Source organism: Hemiscyllium ocellatum, chromosome 21 (assembly GCF_020745735.1).
Source record: "Hemiscyllium ocellatum isolate sHemOce1 chromosome 21, sHemOce1.pat.X.cur, whole genome shotgun sequence".
NCBI lineage: Eukaryota > Metazoa > Chordata > Chondrichthyes > Orectolobiformes > Hemiscylliidae > Hemiscyllium > Hemiscyllium ocellatum.
The window spans coordinates 34,289,402-34,312,559 of record NC_083421.1 but is presented as its reverse complement, the minus strand read 5'-3'; the positions used below and the strand labels follow the sequence as shown (position 1 = coordinate 34,312,559).

At 39.1% G+C, this 23,158-nt stretch overlaps 1 protein-coding gene across 1 annotated transcript in view; it reads left to right on the top strand.

Moving 5' to 3' along the window:
• The window catches only part of LOC132825648 (pappalysin-1-like), a 326,796-nt gene that overhangs the window by 35,962 nt on the left and 267,676 nt on the right, over positions 1-23,158 (top strand). Inside the window, exon 2 of the mRNA XM_060841017.1 lies at positions 2,030-3,083. Within this exon, the coding sequence (XP_060697000.1) occupies positions 2,030-3,083 (1,054 nt within the window). The remainder of the gene's footprint in view (positions 1-2,029; positions 3,084-23,158) is intronic.

Genomic DNA, 23,158 nt, shown 5'->3' with positions numbered 1-23,158 from the left:
TACCAGTGAACAAATACTAGCCATTTACTGTCATAGTTGCTCATAACAATTTGAATTCCTAACACTCATTTCCTTTTAGAAATCATCAGATGATATATTCATTTTCAGGCACTGGACTCTCAATGGTCCAATTCACTTAATATTGATACCCATATCTCTCAAACTCATAATTGCTGGAAAGTAAATTTAACTTGCTTATCTATACTGAACACTTATGATTATGTACCACAGAGTTGTTGAATCTTTACTCTGAGCAGACACTTGGAATAGTTAGCATTTAGATTCAAGTGTACAAATTACAACACTCTTTGATCCCCAAAGGATGTAGCTTAGATCATATATCTGCTAGTCTTGGGTGTATTGCAGTGCAGTGATAGATAGCCCAGGGAGGAGAACAGGAGTGTACAAGGAAAATCAGAGTGGGTATGAGATTCCATTAAAAATTATCTTGCTTGCTAATATCAGCAGTTGTGTTTTACTTGAGCTCATGATGCAGAGACTACAGTAATCTACTTTGAGGTGTTATTTCAAATGGTTGTTTAGTAATTGAGAAATTAGTCTCCCGACCTAATTCCCAATAAATCTGTGTTTTAATGGGGAATGCCTTTAGTGAGTTGCTGAGGGACCTTGAAGATTTAGAAGTTGTTCCATTTTACTTCAATCAGAATATTGTTTTGCATGATTATTTTGTACTTGCAATACAGCAAACAGAGTAATAACAACAATGATTTTCTTTTTTTTAAAAAATGGGCATTGCAGAAAGTAATAATAATACCAATTCCAGTTGTGTTGAATTTTACAGACCTTGCAAGATGGGGTGGGGGCATGGTGGGGGGCTACCATTGCAAAGTAGGGGCGCAAACAAGAAGAATGAGAGAGAGAGAGAAAGAGACAGAGAGACCAAGGCTACTGAATCGTTAGGAGAAATGGAGATTATACTTCTGCTTTTATTCTGAAAAATCTCATGAAACTCTTTGATAAAGTGGTTGTGTGGAAAGAGACTTGTATTCTAATAGAATTGAATTATCTTTAAACTTATTTACTTGAACATTTATAATTAGGCTTACAATTACTTGATTGGTTTTCCTCAGTGCAGAAAATTGAGACAAGAGTATGAATGGTTACTTTTAATAACAAAGATGTCTGAGAGTTTGCTATACTAGGCATTTTAACACTGCCATGTCTAAACAGATCAAAGGCTTCACATGAGTATGCAAGGACTATATTTAAAATGTCCTAGACAAGCATCACAGAACATGTAGTCAATGCATGATTTTGTTTTTTAACTAGTATACTCGAGTTTTTTTTTGATTGTACGAAAATTTTCCTTCACATGAATAAACACGTTACCTTCCTGAACTTGACATCTGCTTCCAAAGGAAACAGGAAAAGGGGATTTTAGAGCCCCTAGGAAAATAGCACTTTGCAGAAATGTACCATTTTGCTTTTTACTTTCCCATCAGTGAGGTAAATTTCAAGAAAATATAGCGAAACGTTCACGTAACCTTTACTCTGTTGACATTAGACCATGCTACTAATGACTGATTGTTAGCAGATGGCCTCTGCTTTTAAGAAAAAAGCGACCTGCTTTTTGCAAAGTGTTTACAAAATGAATTTATTTTTTATAAATCCAGTTGACGCTTTGGCCAACCTAAACACGCTCCTTTCTTAAACTCATCACCGTTCTGAATAACAGTGATTCAGATGGTGAGAGTATATGGCAGCTCATGGCATAATGATGCACAACAGGAAGGTTTTGGAGAGAGACAAGGGGGAAATCCTTAGCTGGTGGTTGGTAGCATGGGGCTATACTTGGAATTCCAACTTTATAAATCCATAACTGTTTCCATACAACATAGTGTGCTGTCAAACAAGAGTTTGTATAAATTGCTGAATGTCTAGTTAATGAAATGTTATGTAAAAAGTACATGTCCTAATTTTACTCTTACTCTTGCCCTATAAGTCATAATAATGCATGAACAGCTTGCTTTCAAAATATCTTACAGCTTTTTATGTTTCTTGAATGTAGGACTTTACGACAAATGTTTTTCATCCCGGGACAGAGGATGGGCTCTTGGGATTCAGTCCGTGAGTGACTCGGGTAACAGGGATCCACGATTCTTCTTCTCGTTAAAAACAGATAGAGCTCGCAAAATGACCACCATCACTGCCCACCAGAAATACCACGCTAACCAGTGGGTACATTTGGCAGTAACATATGATGGACATAAAATGAAATTGTATGTCAATGGTGCACAAGTGGCTGTGAGCAATGAACAAGTAGGCGATATCTTCAGTCCCTTAAGCAGAAAGTGCAAACTATTAATGCTTGGTGGAAATTTCCATAATCAGAATTACCGTGGCTACATGGCTGACTTCAGTTTGTGGAGCGAAGGGAGAATTCAGGGGAAAATAAGTGAAGACATGAAACACCATGCTCAGAAAAACAGTGAGTTAGTCTTGCACGACAACTTTCAGGATGTGGAGATTCACTGGCTAACTGTGAAGGACAGTAAATATCCTCAAGTGGAAATAAAACATCATAATGGCTGGTTTTCCAATGCTATTCTGCAGCCCCCTCCTTGTGGTCAAACTGTCTGTGATAATGTCGAAGTCATAACAAGCTACAATAAGCTCTTCAATTTTCGCAAGCTAAAGACTGTCCGCTACCGAGTTGTCAATGTCTATGATGACAATCATCAAAAACCTACTGTCACGAAAGAACAAATAGAACTTCAGCACCAACATTTAAACAATGCCTTTCATAGGTACAACATCACCTGGGATCTTACAGTTTTGGATGTCAAGAATTCCTTTCTGAGGAACCGTCTTATTTTAGCCAATTGTGATATAAGTAAAATTGGGAATGGGGATTGTAACTTGGAATGTGACCACATACTAACGGGAAATGATGGTGGAGATTGCAAACCACTGCGACGCCCGTCTTTGTTAAAGAAGCGAGGAGATGGGGTGTGTGATATGGAATGCAATGATGAACTGTACAAATTTGATGATGGTGATTGCTGCAATCCAAATGTGACTGATGTAACAAAGACATGTTTTGACCCCAAATCACCCTACAGGTAGTATCAGTTATAATATTCAATCATCACTGAATAATTTCTATGAAATGCATATAATTTGAGGCGCAAAACAAATAAATGCCTCAGAATGTAATTTTTAAAAAATACTTTTAAAAGTAAGGAAATAGCTCAATAACCTTTTCATACAATTCTTTATTGGTTTTTCACTATGAGGTAATTGTTGCAAGTATTATGCATTGCTTTTTGTGGAAATTTTAGCTCCCATTTAGGCAAAACAATATTAAAATGATCTATAATTCTTTATCTTAAAGAATTTGAATGGCTAGATGAAACGTCCTGTTGCAAAGATTAACATTTGTGAATTCTTACCTCTTCTGTTTCATGCTAAATAATCAACACCAATTAATTCCAAAATCGCCTTGCAATGGATAATGTCAATTCACTTACTTTTCCATGAGAAAATGCTTCTACAAGCCTCTTGACACAAGTTCATCTGGGATATTGTATATAATTTTCATTATATTTCCTTAGGGATGAAATTAGTCCAGCCCAGCAGCACCTATCAGGCTCACGGTAAATCAGCAGTTTGGTTTCCAATTGTGCTCAATCTTCCTTCCACTGAAGATTATAGTTTGAAGTCTTCTGTGTCAAGGGAAAATAAAAACAATCATGGTAAACATTTGGCTGCCAAATCGCCATCAGTCTGTTTTGTACTGCAGGTGTGGACCAATTTCAACATCATAATTTAAATAAATGTACATGAGCAGCCACATTAGGGTTAAGAGTAGAGCATTTGGATTTTCAATCAGATCATCCAATTACTCCACATTCCCACCAACTCCCCAATACACATTTACTCCCTTCTTTATCAAGATTATGTGTATCTCTGCCTTTAAAATAGCCAAAGACCACCTGCCATCTTTTGAGAAAGACAGTTTTCAGATTTCATGGTTCTGTGAGAAAAGAAAATCTCATCATGTTGGTCTTCATAGGCAATCCCTTATTTTTAAACAACTATCTCTCATTCTACATTTCCCCAAAAGAGGAAATGTCCTTTCCAAATCCACTCTGGCAAGGTACATCAGGATCTCCAACTCTGCCCTGTCAGGACATGATGTGGCGGAACCAGTGTTGGTCTGGGATGGACAAAGTTAAAAATCATACAACACCAGGTTGTCATCCAACAGGTTTATTTGGAAGCACTAGCTTTCGGAGCACTGCTCCATAATCAGGTGTTTGTGGAGAATAAGACCATAATACACAGAGGTTATAGCAAAAGGTGACAGTGTCTTGCAACTGAAATGAAATGTTGAACAAACCTGGCTTGTTGTTAAGTCATCTACTCGTGATAATTTAAGATTTATAACGAAAGGTGACACCTCAACTTTTGTTTTAAAACCTTAAGTTATGTGGAGAAGATGACTGAAAAGAAGTTCTGGGATTTACAAATTAATGAACTGAAACCTGCAACACAAACTAAAAGATGAAAGAGTTAACAACAATCCAGGTTTGTTCAATATATCATTTCAGTTGCATTACACTGTAATCCTTTGCAATAAATTTTGTGTCCTATGATATTTTCCACAACCACCTCACGAAGGAGCAGTGCTCTGAAAGCTAGTGCTTCCAAACAAATCACTTGGACTATAACCTAGCGTTACGTGATTTTTAACTCTGTCAGGGTATGTACAGTTTAAGAAAAGATATCATCTTTTTGCATTAGAGGTAAAAAAAATGCAGCTTTGACATTGAGTTTGCAGGATACTAAATGTAATCCAATATTATTAAGTTATTTGAAACCGGTGCAATTAATCTCATGAAGGTTGGTGAAGTGGTGTGAGTCATCAAGTTCTCAATTTCTTTCCTATCATAGGCTTCCACTTGGATTAAGAAAGTATATTTTAGCAGCAAGGTGTTAGTTTACATCTTTGATGCTAGACAATGCTAGGTTTTCATTGGTTACTTCATTCTTTATGAATGGTGTCCTGAAGAAGTGGTAAAAGTCAGAAGTCACACATGACATCAAGCTGTAGTTCAACAGGTTTATTTTAAATCACAAGCTTTCAGAGTGCTGCTCGCTCCAAAAGCTTGCGATTTTACATAAAACCGTTGGACTATAGCATGATGTCGTATGACGTCTGACATTGTTAACCCCAATCCAACACCAGCATCTCCACATCAAATAAGTGGTGGACTACCTATGAATCTCAAGTGGTCTTCCTGTGTGTTGGTTAAAAAAAACAAGCTTTTATGCACTGAAGAGTCTTTCACACAAATGAACTTAGCTTGGTTGGTAGAACTGCTACTTGAGTTGGAGGGCTTTGAATTCAAGTTCCACTTCAGGAATTGAGCTTTGTCATCTAGATGGACAATCAGCTTTAGTACTGGGGGATTGCTGCATAATGAGCGATGGCATGTTTTTGATGAGGTAACAAAGTTCTTGTTTGTGGGTTGCAGTGAGTGCTAAAGATTCTGTAGTTTGATTGCATGAAGGGCCAACATTCTTGTGGGGTCTGGGTCAATATCTCTCCTCTCAAAAACAAAACACAATATTAATCATCACAGTGTTATTGACAGCATCTTAGTGTGTGCAACGTTCCTATTTTGTTTGTGTAATTGATAACTATGAATGGAATTTTTTTTTAATTGAGACTTTTCTGAGATGTTTGTTGAGGGTGGTGCAAATATCAATCAGTTTTAAGCTTGTTTTTAGAGGAAGTTTACATGTCCAAATGGTCAAAACATTTTTTAAAACCTACACAGACTTTGTTTCGTAAGAGGTTTATTTGAATCTGGCAAACGAGAAATTTTGTGACCTGCTGTTGTGGTTCAAAGTTGTATCTCTGACCAAACTTTGTCAATGCAGACGGGTGCTGATATTTTTTGGATGAATTCAGACTTCTGTTTTGACTTTGGAAGCCAACTCTGTCCCTTCCAGCAAAGTGCGAGCTTAGATATTATGTTGGATAACAATAGCGTGGAAAATGACAGCATCATTGGGAAATTAAAACAAATTCTGGAAGGAAGATTCAGCTTCCGTATAAGTGAATTAAGACTCTGTAAGCGACATGCTCTATATTTTCCACTGGCAGTCCAATGCCCTGGGCTAGATTCTAAACTACTAACGGGATCGGGAAGGCATGAGGACTCGATTTAAAATGCTACCTAAACTTCTGGGGTGCACTTCAGTTTTCAACCCACACACCATCTGGATGGCTTACTCCTTCACGGTCACTGAATCAAAATGCTGGTCCTCCCTTCCTCACAGTACTGTAGGTGTTCCTATACCACAGGGCCTGCAGTGGTTCAAGAAGGGTAGCTCACTAACATCTCCTCAAGGGCACTTGGAGACCTACAATAAATACTGGCCTAGTCAGTGACTCCCACATTCTCTCCTCAAACAAAAAGCATACTAGATAATGGGAGAAGGAAGAGGATCACAAAATTTCTTGCTTCCAATTGTCATCTGTTTTGCTCCTTGGTGATGCAAGTGAGGGCAAAAGTGAAATTTTCAATCTGGAAAGTAAAAGGTAGAAGACATAAGGATTTTGTGGATCTTGTGAACACATACGTGTGAATTAGAAATGGAAGGATGCTACCAATCTCCTGTCCCATTTGATAACATCATGGCTGATCAGTTTGAGTTTTGAGTAGGGAGCTCCAAAGTTGCAAAAACCTCTGAAAGAAATCTTAAATCTGTCCTAAATTTTAAACGGTGCCCCCTTGTTCTGAAGTTATCCACAAGAGGAAACATCTATTCCTTATGCACCTTATCAAGATTTTTCAGAGTCATAGTCACCCCTCTCCCTACTAAATGCCAGTAGAGATAAACTTAGTTTATGCAACAATTCTTTGTAAGACAATTCACTCATTGCAGGTACCAACCCAATAAATCTTGCCTGAACCACTTGCAACACATTTCCATTCCATCCAAATAATATGCCCAAGCTGTACGTAGTAGTCAAGATGTACTTTCACCACTATCTTGTATATCTTCTGAGGGACCTTTTGGTTCCCTCAGAATTCTGTACTCATTTTCCATTTAAGTGCTGCTCCACATTTTTTCTTCTTCAGGCCAAAGAAAACAACTTCACATTATACTGCAGTTGCCAGACATTTTGCCTGCTCATACAACCTGTTTTTTTTTGCCTGCTACCTCATATCCTCCTCATAAAATATTCTTCTATCTATCTTTGTGTCAACTGTAAATTTAGCTATCACTCCCCTCATAATTGTAAAACCCTAAGGCTCAATTTCCCTGCAGGACCTCACACATTCTGACCTTCCAATGAGAAAAAAGAAGAATTTATGTATGCCTTCCATTTTCTTCCAGCCAGACAATATTTTATCCATGCTATGACACCATTAGCGTCTACTTTGCACAATAACTTTTTATTGACTACTTGCTAAAAGCTTTGGAATTCCAAATACAGTGCATTCATAAGCCCTCCTTTATCCACAGCGCATTTTACTCTTTCAAAGATTGTAATACATGGGTTAAACACTATAGCCCTTTCACTACACTATGTTCATTACTTCCTGACCATTTTGGTGTTTTCTAAGTGCCCAGTCATAAGCTGCTTAATAATCATTTCTAACATCTTTGGCACAGCAGACATCCAGCCAACAGATCTATCGTTTTGTGTTTTCTGTCTCTCTCCCTTCTTTTGTGAAGCAGCTACACTCACTACCTTCAGGTCTGATGGAACCTATCCTGAATCAAGTGAATTTTTGAACATCAATACCAATGCATCTACTACCTCATTTGTCATCCATGAAGACCCTAAAATGAAGTCCATCAGGATGTGTGGACTTGACAGCCTGCAGCTCCAACAATTTGCTCAGTCCCACTTCCCTATTGATTGAAATTTTACCAAGTCCCGCTCTTCTCTTCTACTTCAGGATTTACAGCTATTGTTGGAATCCTTTTATATCTTCCATGGTAAAGACAGAAGCAATTCTTGTTTTCTATATTACCTTTAGATTAGAAGTGCAGAAAAGATTTATAGGACCATTTCTAGGACTGAAGTGTTTAACTTCTAAAGGGAGGCTGAATAGGCTGGGACTTCTTTCCCCTGGAGAGTAAGAGGCTGAGGGTGATCTTGGAGAGGTTTATAAAATCATGAGGGGCATAATTAAGGTGAAAAGCAGAAGTCTTTTCCACAGGGTAGTGGAGTACAAAACAAGAGGACATAGGGTTGAGGTGAGAGGGAAAGGTTTAAAAGGGACCTTAGGGGCAATTTTTTTCCACACAGAGAGTTGTGCGTATATGTAATGAACAGCCAGAGGAAGTGGTGGAGACGCATACAATTATAACATTTAAAAGACATTGGGACAGATACACGAATTGGAAAGGTTTAGAGGCTTCTGGGCCAAATGCAGGCAAACGGGACTAGTTCAGTTTAGGAAACCTGGTTGGTATGGACGATTTGGACTGAACAATCTATTTCTGTGCCGTATGACTCTGTAAGTGTGCAAATTTTATGTCATCTTTGGCCCTCCACACTGCTGCCTGCTGTCTTCATCAAAACACTGGTAGACTGATGGCTGGCTATCTTTGTTACTCACACTCTGCAGCAAGTTCCTGTTTGCTGGTAACATTTAGTGGCATAAATTAGGTACTGAGCTCACCTCCAGCCAAGTTAGGACACCTACATTTTAGAATAATCTCCTGTGAGTGGCACAACTACAATGCAAGGTTGAGAGAGAAATTTTTCAGGCATTATATTCCCTATCCTGTTTTTACAAATCCAGCTTCTGTCTCCTGTTTCTTTCTCAGCTCCAAAATCATCAAATCCAGTAATCCAGTTATGACTTTTTAAAAAGTGAATAATTTAGAAAGGCAGTTGCATACAATTGTACGATTTTCACTTATCTCCTCATGTCTCAATCGTAATGTCATGTGGTTATAATCGCAGTCATGTTTCATTTATTCTTTCCATCCATTAGATGAAGAGAACAAGACAGAAATGTATCTGAATGTGCCCTTAGATCTAGCTTTCTTAACACTTTCTCTATTAGTCACTGGGAAGCAAGTTTATGTAGATAGCATGTAGGAAAGGCAGTCTCAGCATGGTGCCCAAGGGATCTATTACATTACCTTCCTTTGTACACAGGCACTCAAAGGCAAAACACATTCAAATGCACAATAGAACTATCTTAGTATAAATCTACATACAACAGAGGTTTATAGTGTTATATAAGACTTTTACTTCAGTTGCATGTTTTTGTAGAATTGTTATCAGTCTATCGTACTGATAATGCTGGTATCAAAGATCTATGCAAAATGATGGAATAATCTTGGACCCACTTTAAATAATCAGTGATAAGATCAATTCTGCAGAGAGTAGCAGACTGTTAACAAGGTACCATTACACAGGAGCTGTGTCGACTTAGCCTCACCCTCTACAGAGTGATGATCAAGTATCAGGACAAAATGTTTCCTAGTTAGCCTCCACATAGCTCTTTCATTGTGAGTATTATAATTACATATTACTCTCAGCTTTTGTCTGGCATGAATGGCAACATTGCACAGTCACAGTCCCTATTTGTTTACTTTGCATTGTTGCTTTAATGCAGAGAAAAGAAAGAGAATAAAAATTGCTTTATCATAAAAATAAAAATTGCTACATCATCTGCATTTGTCACAGTGTCAACTCTATAAGCTGTTAGCAACAAAACAAAATCAACATTTACATGAGGTAAAATGCTCCAAATGCATAATGTCTGAACTCCCTGCCATATAGGTATAATATAAGATTCCCCATTATGAAATGGTCACTGATAAACCCAGTCTAGAACTTAGTTGAAGCTGTTTTATGCAGAAAGTTAATGAAGTGTGGAACTTATCATCAGAAGCTGCTGGGAATATCCCACATCAGTTGAAAAGAATCTAGATCAAGGACCCTGGTGATAACACAAGAAGGTTATATTGAAAGCGTTACAACAAAGGGTTGAGAGAAGATTTGAGTGGAACATAAACACTGGCATAAACCAGTGGGTCAAATGGTTTGTTTCTGTGAGATATCTATGTATTGCTATGCAATAGTCAGTTATTTATTTTGTTTGTGTTCTCAAACATAATTGGAAATTCCAAAATAGGTTCACCAACTGTAATAACTCGAGAAGGCTAATGAGAAAGAAATACTGTTTATTGTTAAACACCAAATTAGAGCCACTACTCAGGGCTTACAATAGTTTGTCTGAGCTTGTGACGGCTATTCTCCTGACCCATCCCTGGATCTGTTTTCAGTCACTTCTGGAGCAGGTGGGAATTGGACCCAGACCTTCTGTCTTGGAGGTTAGGAGACTACCACTGCCCCATAAGAACCATGTGTGTCTGCATTACAGTTATTTTTAATCAACCTGTTTGGACATGTTAGGACATACATATCCAGCCTGGAGCCCAGTTACAAGTGGAGTTCCGCAGGGATCAGTTCTGGGTCCTCTGCTGTTTGTAATTTTTATTAATGACTTGGTTGAGGGAGTCGAAGGGTGGGTCAGTAAATTTGCAGATGATACGAAGATTGGTGGAGTTGTGGACAGTGAGGAGGGCTGTTGTCAGCTGCAAAGGGACTTAGATATGATGCAGAGCTGGGCTGAGGAGTGGCAGATGGAGTTCAACCCTGCCAATGTGAGGTTGTCCATTTTGGAAGAATAAATAAGAATGTGGAATACAGGGTTAAAGGTAGGGTTCTTAGTCAGGTGGAGGAACAGAGGGATCTTGGGGTCTATGTACATAGATCTTTGAAAGTTGCCACTCAGGTGGATAGAGCTTGTAAGAAGGCCTATGGTGTATTAGCGTTCATTAGCAGAGGGATTGAATTCAAGAGTTGTGAAGTGATGTTGCAGCTGTACAGGACTTTGGTTAGGCCACATTTGGAGTACTGTGTGCAGTTCTGGTCGCCTCACTTTAGGAAAGATGTGGAAGCTTTAGAGAGGGTGCAGAGAAGATTTACCAGGATGTTGCCTGGAATGGAGAATAGGTCATACGAGGATAGGTTGAGAGTTTTCGGCTTTTTCTCGTTGGAACGGCGAAGGATAAACTTGATAGAGGTTTATAAGATGATCAGAGGAATAGATAGAGTAGACAGTCAGAAACTTTTTCCCCAGGTACAACAGAGTGTTACAAGGGGACATAAATTTAAGGTGAAGGGTGGAAGGTATAGGGGAGATGTCAGGGGTGGGTTCTTTACCCAGAGAGTGGTGGGGGCATGGAATGCGCTGCCCGTGGGAGTGGTAGAGTCAGAATCATTGGCGACCTTTAAGCGGCAATTGGATAGGTACATGGATGGGTGCTTAATCTAGGATAGACGTTCGGCACAACATCGTGGGCTGAAGGGCCTGTTCTGTGCTGTATTGTTCTATGTTCTATGTTCTATATCCAGGGAAGTTAGGACTTGAACCTCAACCTCCTTGCTCAGGGATAAAGACACTACCATTGCACAAGAGCCCTTTTTTTTCTGGGTCTGCTTTATAAATAAAAGGTTCAGGTGAGGAGTTCCAGCTGGGTAGGCCCTTGCCTGTTACCATAGTCAACAAGCTCAGTAGGGACATTAATTAGTGATTCCCCATGGGCCTTGTAGGGGTTATCACACCAACATGATACAATGTAATGCCACCACTTAGAACTCAAGAAACATCATACATAGTGGAATTGAGGAAAACATTTTTTATCCTTGTTTGAAAATTTGCTTTCAGGTGGTTGGACACCTTTTCATAAGATTTGAGTGGGCTCGTGTGAGGGAGATAGTGGTTGGTTAATCTCTGAATGAATCATGGAGAAGAGTAATGAGAGCCTTTTCAGCTGGCTATTTTAGACTCTCACAACATTGAAGATTGTTGACTGATATGCAGTTTTAGTAACAGTGCTTTCATACCAACACCCCAACTTAAACCAACTTGGGAAGAGACACAATCCCAAAATATATGTTTGAGAAATTGGAATACAGCAACATTAAAACTAATATTTGCTCCATTCCACAGGATAGTTGTTCAGTCATTACGCATAATTATATTTTTGAAATTTGAACTATTTTTGGATTTGACCTTACCTTTCAACTATCTGGAAGCATTTTACTTATTATATTACTTATTGTCAACATTTTTCTTGCTTTCCAAGCATGTTACTTAGTCCGGAAACAGATCTTTATAGGAAATGCATACCTGGTATTACTGACAATTGCCCCTCTCTGGGGTAAGACCATAAGAAGCTGAAGGCTGAGTGAAATTAAACATTGAGGAATTTAGATAAATTGACCAGAAAGAACAGGGGTTTTATACCAGTCCTTCCCCAGATTACTGGGACTGCAGTTGAGCAGAATTATAGTCGGCATGATTGATAAACACAGGAGAGAAAGTGCAGTCACGCTTCTTGCTCCTGGTCACTGACCAATGCCTCTGCTGAACATGTGTGATGCGGGACAGGATTAAACTGACTGTGATTCTTTCCATATTTGCATGGCCTGCTTACATTCACTGTCGTGGGCTCACACATGAGGAATGGCAAGAATGCCAGAAACTGGAGAGCATTACCTCAGCAGCCTCAGGAGATAACAAATAGTGCATTGTAGTTTTTTCATTGTGAGTACGAAAGAAACCTTTCAAAGCCATGCTTTAAAAAAATCCATCAATTCCTTTTGTGGATGTTTTACGTAGAATGAGATCAACACTCCAGCACAGAAATATGCCATTCAGCCCAATTGATGGAGGCCAACATTTATATTATACGCAAGCCTCCTTTCCTGCTTTTATGTAAAACTCCACCAGCATTTTCAGTATTCTTTCCTCTTTCATTTCCTGTCAAGCTTGAACTTAAATGAGTCTATGTTATTTTCCTAAACTGTTTCAGGGGCTAGAAAATTCCATATTCTAACTATGTTTCTTCTGAATGATGTTTCTTCTCAATTGTTTGCAAGATTTAAAATATATAATTAAAGAATGTATTTAACGTTTCAAGAAGTTCACAAAATTCTTTGGACATACACTCAAAGTTGCCTGATGCTGAACTTTGTCAAACTCTTCATCTTAAGTTAGAGTGGAGCTGTCCAAACTAAACAGAGTCAGGTCTGAAATGGAACTTTCTTCACGGCTGTCTTGATCTCAGGATATATTTGTGTAGAGTCCCTTTGTATTCAGCAGTGTAAGGGTTAATGCAATAAATCTCCAATTTCCTGTCTCCCCATATCATTTACTTAATGGTATCTGAGAGTCGCACTTAGCTCCAAGGTAAGTGGAGCCAGTCAATTAGCGCATGGTAAGGTTAATCAGAGGACCCCGATTATGATAGTGGGGGCTGAAGCAAACTATTGTTTCTGTTCATGATCTAAATAGTCATAAATATTTAGGATCTAGCAGAATTTAACTTATGGCTGGAAATTTTCACAGACAAGTTTTAAGATGATTATAATTTACGTGGATGCCGTGAACGATGTTGATTCTTGCTGGGATATTTTCATAGTTATCTTCCACAACTTTGCAGAAGCAGTCATGTTTCTTTGTCAGCCAAAGAGGTCATTCTCACTTCATTAGTTCAAAAGGTATAGGAGCAGAATTAGGCCAATTGATCCATCGAGTCTGCTCTGCCATTCGATAATGGCTGACATGGCCCCATTTTCCTGTCTTCTCCCCATATCCCTTCAACCCATTACCAATTCAAAATCTGTTTAACTCCTCTTTAAATTTACTCACTGCCTCAACATCCACTCCATTTTGAGGTAATGAATTCCACAGATTCACAACTCTTTGGGAGAAGCAATTTATCGTCAACTCTGTTTTAGAATTGCTTCCCCTTATCCGAAGACTATGACGTCTCAATCTAGAATGCCTCACAAGAGGAAGCATCTATTCCATGTCTATTTTATCCACACCTTATATCATTTGATCTCCTCCCATTCTTCTAAATTCCAGACAGTACAGGACTAAACTGTTCATGTTAGCAAGGTGAAAGTGAGGACTGCAGATGCTGGAGATCAGAGCTGAAAATTTGTTGCTGGAAAAGCATAGCAGGTCAGGCAGCATCCAAGGAACAGGAGAATCGACGTTTCGGGCATAAGCCCTTCTTCAGGAATGAGGAAAGTGTGTTCAGCAGGCTAAGATAAAAGGTAGGGAGAGGGATTTGGGGGAGGGGCGTTGGAGATGCGATAGGTGGAAGGAGGTCAAGGTGAGGGTGATAGGCCGGAGTGGGGTGGGGGCGGAGAGGTCAGGAAGAAGATTGCAGGTTAGGAAGGCGGTGCTGAGTTCGAGGGATTTGACTGAGACAAGGTGGGGGGAGGGGAAATGAGGAAACTGTCGAAATCTGAGTTCATCCCTTGTGGTTGGAGGGTTCCTAGGCGGAAGATGAGGCGCTCTTCCTCCAACCGTCGTGTTGCTATGGTCTGGCGATGGAGGAATCCAAGGACCTGCATGTCCTTGGTGGAGTGGGAGGGGGAGTTGAAGTGTTGAGCCACGGGGTGGTTGGGTTGGTTGGTCCGGGTGTCCCAGAGGTGTTCTCTGAAATGTTCTGCAAGTAGGCGGCCTGTCTCCCCAATATAGAGGAGGCCATATCGGGTGCAGCGGATGCAATAAATGATGTGTGTGGAGGTGCAGGTGAATTTGTGGTGGATATGGAAGGATCCCTTGGGGCCTTGGAGAGAAGTAAGGGAGGAGGTGTGGGCGCAAGTTTTGCATTTCTTGCAGTTGTAGGGGAAGGTGCCGGGAGTGGAGGTTGGGTTGGTGGGGGGTGTGGACCTGACGAGGGAGTCACGGAAGGAGTGGTCTTTTCATGTTAGCAAGGTGCCCTGTTGTGAGTCCATTGCATTGAGCCTAAACCTTGGCTGACGTTCAGGCATACAGGGACAGTTCTCAGCACAAGGTACTGAATAATTATCAGTACTATGCTGATAATTATATAGTCTGACTATATCCCTCTCACCTGTTATAAGGATATGGAATACAATACCATAGTTACTTCAGCTCGGGTCACCTAACTCAGCATAGACCAGGAATGGAAGCAGAGACTTTTTCCCTGATCTGTGACCCTCAATTTCTTATCAGTCAGCAGTCTACTTACCGAATAAGCTATCGAATTCGCTTGCCACTGTTTGTTCACAAGATTTTGAAGTAAATGAATTTATCCCCATGTAAAATGAAAACCATAGCTCTTACATTATGGAATGATACTTGTTAATATGTGGCTTACTGTTGTATCATGAAGAGTGTGGTGAAAGCTTATGCTCAAAACATCATCCCTCCTGCTCCTCGGTGCTGCCTGACCATCTCTGCTTTTCCAGCGCCACACTCTTCGACTCTGATCTCCAGCATGTGCAGTCCTCACTTTCTCCCTGTGGTATCATGAACCTTGGCATGAGTTGTCTGAGGAAATGTGTGAACTAGATTTCTTAGTTTGAAACTCACTGTTCTTTCTTAGAAGATGGTGAGTCCTCATTGACATCATTAAGCTATGCATCTTACCAGTTGTGATTATACTGCATATGTTACTTTAAACCGGTATATCTACTTTGGGGCGGCACGGTGGCACAGTGGTTAGCACTGCTGCCTCACAGCGCCAGGGACCTGAGTTCAACTCCCACCTCAGGCGACTGACTGTGTAGAGTTTGCACGTTCTCCCCATGTCTGCGTGGGTTTCCTCCGGGTGCTCCGGTTACCTCCCACAGTCCAAAGATGTGCGGGTCAGGGGAATTGGCCATGCTAAATTGCCCGTAGTGTTGGGTAAGGGGTATATGTTGAGGTATGGGTGGGTTGCGCTTCGGCGGGTCGGTGTGGACTTGTTGGGCCGATGGGCCTGTTTCCACACTGTAAGTAATCTAATCTAATCTACTTTGGTAAAATGTAACAAAACAGGGAACGCATCATTGGGAAAAAAGTTCTTTGTTTTACTTCAAAGATTTATGACTCTGCTGAACAAAAATTGCTTTACCCCAAAATATATTCTGGTCTCTTATTCCTAGAAATCATACATTTCCAAATGGTCCAGCTTTCTCCCATACATTATCCAGGATTCAATATTGACTTTAATTGGTCTGAAATTATCTTTGACAATGAACCAATCCAGTTTCAGAAATTGAGCTAATTCAAAGGGATTTGAGATTTTCTATCACCAACTTTCTCTTCCTTCCACAGTTTTTTTCTACAAAATGAAAGTGTAAACAACGTATTTCTAACATTCTCATCATGCTTGGAGGGACATGGGCCGGTGCTGGCAGGTGGGACTGGATTGGGTTAGGATATCTGGATGGCATGGACAACATGAACTGAAGGATCTGTTTCCATGCTGTATATCTCTATGACTCTATGTTTTATGATGCTTTTGCTCCAAAGTGTATGACTTCATTCACACCAAGGCACAAGACCACATCACCTGGGCGTGATGCAATTTCAACAAAAATAAGAGATCTCTTCTCCCTTCACAAAGCACACTTTCTAAATATCATCATGACGACAGTGTCCCTCCAAATGTCATTTATTTCATGACCACTCATCCACCTCAAATTGAATCATAGAGTCAGAGATATATACAGCACGGAAACAGATACTTTGGTCCAAACCGACCAGATATCTTAACCTAATCTAGTCCCATTTGCCAGCATTTGGCCCACATCCCTCTAAACCCTTCCTATTCATATACCCAACTAGATGCCTTTTAAATATTGCAATTGTACCAGATGTTGCCTCTATATTCCTAAAGTTGTTTCTTTACCCTTTTCTATTGTAGTCTCCTGATCCTGTCAATTCAATGAATGTTGCTTTGATTCTCTTATCTTAAGAAGTATTTTATGATGATTATCTGTATATCAGAAGTGCTGCAGAAATGAAACTTGTGAGTTTCTTCTTTGGTTCACAAGGAGGAAAGGCAGTTTTCCAGAGCTGTAATATTAGCTGCTGTTACAGATATCATTTCCCTAAGTATGACATTGCAAAGAGAGGGTAAAGGAATTGTTTGTATTACACTTTTGATCAAAGAGAGGGAAAAAAAAATCCGAACCTGACCGTGGAAATTATCTAGGGTTGTGTTCAGGCCCAAATATGGTAGTAAACCTGTCAATTTCTACTGATTATACCCTTGGCATAAGTTCAAAATAATGAATTTGGCATATATACTTATTGAAATTAATTTCGCTTAATCTTTTATGGGACAATAGCTGTAGAATTAGATTTGCTTCATTGGCACTTTCTATTGCTGACATGAAGTAATCCCTTAATACAAGTTTAAGGATTAGATATTTCATGTTGCTCACTTCTTTGTAATTGTTTAATATCAGCAAGCTTATCCACAGCATTCTCATTTCAACCTTTGCCCTGTTGCTTTAAATCTTTTCCTTGCCTTTGATGTATGCCCAGATTTTGACTAATACAAACCCTGTTAGCTATTCAAATGCATTTAGTGAACTATGAGGACAGAAAAATATGTTAAAGTGATGAGCTCTTAAACAGAAGTTTATTTCCACTGACACTGAAATGTTTTTGTGATTTATAATGATTCTCCCTTTAGAATTTTGTTTTGTTTGACCTCAATAGCTTTCTAATTGCCGTTTTTATCCTCTAATTCTTTCTCACGAGTCTCTTTCATTCTTTTCTTACTGAAAATTGGTATCAATTGTTACGGAAAATACATACTGTTGTGATCGCCTCTCCAGCTTTGCTGTTCTTATGAGGTGTAAATGTTGAGTAATCCAATTTAAAATCACTAAAAAGTGATACTAATTATCATGAGAAAGGGTAACAGATTTTGTTTGATTGCAAAATGTTGCATTTTGGCAAAAACGCAGTGGGAAAAGTTTCATATTTGACACCAAAGCTTCTTTCTGATGGGTCAGTTTAAAATGACAATGAGACCTCCAATGAAGGTCAAGCCTTTCAGCAAATACTGTTCCCTAATTTATTTGCAATGCTTTGTGCTCAATATGATACAAGCTCCTGTTTTCGGCTGTTTGAACTGCAAAAACAAATTGCACTTCCATTTCTTGTGCCACATTGTAATTAAGCATGGGTGGACTAATGCAATGTGTGTAAGGATATAAAAGTCATCATCTGTCCTGAGGAAGGGTTATTGAACCTGAAACATTAACTCTGATTTCTGTTCACAGATGCTGCCAGACCTGCTGAACCTTTTTAGCAATTTCTGTTTTTGTTTCTGATTTGCAGCATCTGCAGTTCTTTTAGTTGTTATTTTGTCAAGTTGTCATAGTTCTACGAAACAATAGGCTGCTGGCTCATTAGAGAGAGAGATGACAATGGTTAAACCTGAAGGTCACTATACTTTAGGTGTGGGGAAAGTCTGAGAAGGAGGATCCTTTGTAGTAACCTCAGTCTGTGCAGGGACTGAATTCATTTTATAGAGACAAAAAGAGAGAGAGAGAGAGAGAGCTCTGCTCATCTTCATTCAGGAAGCTTAGAAACATTTTTTTATCAATAGGAAACAGTTCTTTGTCCTAGTATCATTCTCCCATAATTCATGAGAACTTCATGTGCACCTCATAATTAGACCCAAGTGAATTATTAACACATCTCATTCAAAACCATCTGTTGCATTAGCAATTAAATCAATCAGTCATTTAGCATATCTCAGAATAAAATCATTGACTGATGACAATTTCATAACTGAAGTAAATAGGCAGCCAGCTTTTACTAGCATTGTCAATATTTCCCACAACTTCTGTGAGTCACTGGATTATTACAATAAATGTTATTGGTATTGCTGACATGTCATATTCATAATTTAGTAAATAAGGTCTGTATTAGACTGTTTAAAATTGAGACGATTTGAATCCAGATTTTGAAATTAGCCATTATTAGTGCCAGACAAGTCAATATGTTAGGTCGATCAAAATGAAATAGAAGGTATTAACAGGCAGGCTGTCTTGATTGCCAGGGAATCAGAGTAAATGAATAAATAGCGTGCTTAACCTGCAAGGGGATTGGGCATCTTGGATAGATAGTCTCCTGAGACATTCAGATATGGAGATGTTACAGATGACAACTTGCAATTAGATAGTGCTTTTAATATGGAAAAATATGCCAAGGTGCTCCACAGAAGCATGATTTCAGAAAAGAAATCTAGCCATGAAGGAGATATGAGGAAAAATGGCTAAGAACATGGCTGCAGAAATGGGCTGAAGGAGCACAGTGAGGCAAAAGAATTTATGGAATGAATTATCGAGCATGGGGTTCGGGTTGCTGATGGCAGAGCCGGGCTGATGCCAAGAGCCTACAGTCAGAGAAACAAAATGTTCATGATTACGGATTATGGTTGCAGAGCAGTAGAAGATTACAGACATAAAGAGAGGAAAACCTGTGGAGGTATTTAAACAAAAAGGTGAGAACTTCAAGTTTTCAATATTGAGCAATGAGAAGCCAATGCAGATCATCGAGGAAAAAGATGATCAATAGTTGGGATTTTGAATAGCATTTAGGCAGCAGAGATGAACCACATGAGTCTACAAAGGAAGGAGGATGGAAGGGGAATTTTGGAGAATGAGTGTACAGAGATAATATAGGCCTGAGTGAGAACTTCAGCAACAAGTAGGCAATAGTAAGGTTTCTCTGTAGTGAAGGCTAATACAAAGTAGCTATTGAGTGTCTCTGCATTTTTTGTACCATTATTGATAAATTGCAATCCTCCCTTCCCAGGCACCCACCTCACTTTTTGCCACCCAAGTTTTAATGATGTACTTGTAAATTACTATATTGCTCCTTTGATATTTCTTTCAAATATTACCTCATACTTCTTACCTTTCCTTATTTTACGCTTTCCTTAAGTTTTCATTAATATGCATTTGAAAGTATAGTTTCCTAAAATTCCTATTGTTTTTTTTATATAAATGAAATGTTGTCTAACTGGTGCCTTTGTAATATCTCTGTTAAGATCATCACACAGTTGTTAGATAGCTCCTACATAATGTTGCTTCTTCCCAATTTACATTAAATAGCTCACTCTTCACCTTTTTTTTAAATTTGCCCTGTGAAACTCAGTATTTTTAAATGCAGTCAACTCATTTCAGCCCAAGACATGAGTGGTTTAGTTAAATTTCTTCCCTCTGCTCCACCTTCAGAGTTCTGCCTTGACTGTGTGTCGTTCTTGCACTGCTCTGTAACTTTGGTTGAACAAGGAGTAGGCATGTGGATGGAATGGAAAACAACTTGGTCATCCTTAAACTGATGGTAGCTCATAGTCTTAACTTATTGGGAATATTCTTTCAGTCAAAGTATGAAATAGAGAACAAAAGCACCTTTGATGAATGACTAGAGTTTGAGAGAGCATCGGTTAAACTCACCGGTCACCATGCGCAACCATCAAATGAACATGTCTTGCCCATAAACTATGACATAAGGACCCTCGAGCCAACAAGCTATTGTATAACAATATACATGTACATGATAACAACATTGTTAAATATAATAAGATAGCAAAAATCACACCCTAGAGACTTTGTAGTGGTGATATCAGTGGATCAGTAAGCCAAAGGTAGAGGCAAATGCCTTGGAGCCTCAATAGTCGCTCAGGTTCAAAACCCACTATGACAGCAGGTAGAATTTAAATTAAATGAATAAATCTAAAATATAAAGTTAGTCTTAGTAATGGTGATCATGATACTATTGCTGGTTGCCATAAAAAAAACCAAAATGTCCTTTAAGGAACAAAATTTGCCATGCTTAGTTGCTGTGGTCTACATGCAACTGCAGACCCACAGAAATATGGTTAACTTTTCATTGCCCTCAGAAATAGTTAAGAAAGCCATTCAGCCCAAGGCCTATCAGGGATAGGTAATAAATGTGGCAGTGCCCACATCTCATGAACAAGTAACTTCAAACATGAGAATTATCAGACAAAACTTACCACTGAGCCCCTTAAGGAAATATTCAAACAGATGACTATAAGCTAGGCCAAAGAGCTTGGTTTGAAGGAATGTCTTTAAAATAGGACCATTTGCGCCAACTCATAGCAAATGACAGCATTCTGCAATTAGCAGCACATCAGATACATGCATGAATGCTGCAAAAATACTGTTGCAAGAAACTGGCCAGGAAACTATTAAGAAAAGCTTCTGCAATGCCAACCTTTGATAATTCGCCCACAAACTTTGGAATCACGTAGGGAATATTTTGGCACAAAGCTGATATGCATATTTGAGGTTTTCAGTATTTCTATAATATATTTTTAATATTCTCTATTTAAAGATGAAAGGTTAGGGATATTTTGTAGGTATTAAATTTTATTATAGCTTGTCTAGCCGATATCACCCAAGGTTAAATGACAAGTGATATTTTCCACTCTTTATCGATTGCAGATCCCTGTGAAACTATTATGATATGCAGCTGTTCTTTAAAGAGGACTTTTATGAACATGTTGACATTCCCAGCAACAGACATGTTTAGTTCTTGAGAGCTGGTCAGTTTTCTTTCACACCTATCACATTTGGCAGGTTACTGCAAAGTATAATGTAATACCTTTTGTGACTTTAAACTTTCCCACCCAGTGTCAAAATGTCTAGTCGTCCTGTTAGGATCAGTTGCTGTTTTGGACCAGTTATGATCTACAATGTACCAGAAGCTTTTGCAAAATAGTCTGTTTGCATAACTTCAAGATAACCACCTGCAAAGATAAAGGCAAAGATGCTTAGAAGCCATTCCTGAGGAGGTATTGATACGGTTAATTCATAAATTGCTCTTGGAAAGTCAGTAAGTATAATTTACTTTAGTTAAACAGCTGATAAAAAGCATTTGTACAACTGAACTCTGATCCAGCTTCATGCATATGTATCGTTGACTAAAATAGGAGTTCTGCTTTTTATTGGTATTATATAGAACAATTTTCTTAATTCGCACCTGAACCGAGCAGATTTCAAGATGTAACAAAATAGTAAATGCATTTATAAGTTCAGGTTTCTGATTTTACCACACTCAGCATACAAAGGACATTTCTTCTCCATTTGATTTTTGAATGTGACAGCTTAATGTTATTTGGTGGGCTTTCCAAGTGCAACAGGCAGCATGGTGGCTCAGTGGTTAGCGCTGATGCCTAACAGCACCAGGAACCTGGGTTCAATTCTACCCTTGGGTAGCTGTCTGTGTGGAGTTTGCACGTTTTCCCTGTGTCTGCATGAATTTCCTCCCACAATGCAAAGGTGTGCAGGTTAGGTTGATTGGCCATGCTGAATTATCCATAGAGTGCAGGTTATGTGGATTAGCCTTGGAAGTGCAGGCTTATGGGATAGCGTAGGTCTGGGTGCGATGCTGTTCAGAGGATTGATGTGAACTCAATGGGTCACATGGCCTGCTTCCACTGTGTTGGAAGCAAATGGTATTTTCTAAATATTTGCCACTGATCAGTTCTAAAGGTTGGTTTTGAATACAATGTGGAAGCTATAGGATAATCTGCCTGATAGAGATGAAAGATTTGATTTATTATTATTGTCACAGTGAAAAGTTTTGTTTTGTGTGCTGTACAGGCAGATCACACTGTACAAAGATCATAGGGTGATTGAAGAGAGTGAGGAATACAAAGATACAGCTGCAATGAAGGTGTTTAAAAAAACAAGATCAATGTTCGATTTGAAATTTGAGAGGTCTGTTCAGATGTGTAATAACAGCTGAGATGAAGCTGTTTGTTGTTGAACCTATTGTTACCCGTGTTTAAGCTTTTATATCTTCTGCTGATGGAAGAGGTTGGACGAGATTATAACCAGGATGGGCAGGGTCTTTGGTGGTGTTGGCTGTCTTTCCAAGGCAGTGAGAAGTGTAGATGGAGTCAAGGAATTGAAGGTTTGCATGTGTGATGGACTGGACTGTGTTCACAATTTCCTAGAGTCCTGGGCACAGCATTTGCCTTACCGAGCCGTGATGCATCCAGATAGAATGTTTTCTACGGTGCATCTACAAACATTGGTGAGAGTCCTTATGGACAGACCAAATTTCCTTGAATAGATTTAGAGGAAAATGCAGTGGTTCAGCTGGTATAATATGCTGAATATTGGCGTACCAATTCACTGTCACTTTTGGAACATGTTGCAAGCATATTGAATATGATCCCAAGCCTTTTTGAGGATGTTTGCCAATAAGGCTTCAGGTTGAGGGATTTAATTCAATGGAGAAACCGGAGAAGCAGAATTATTCTACTT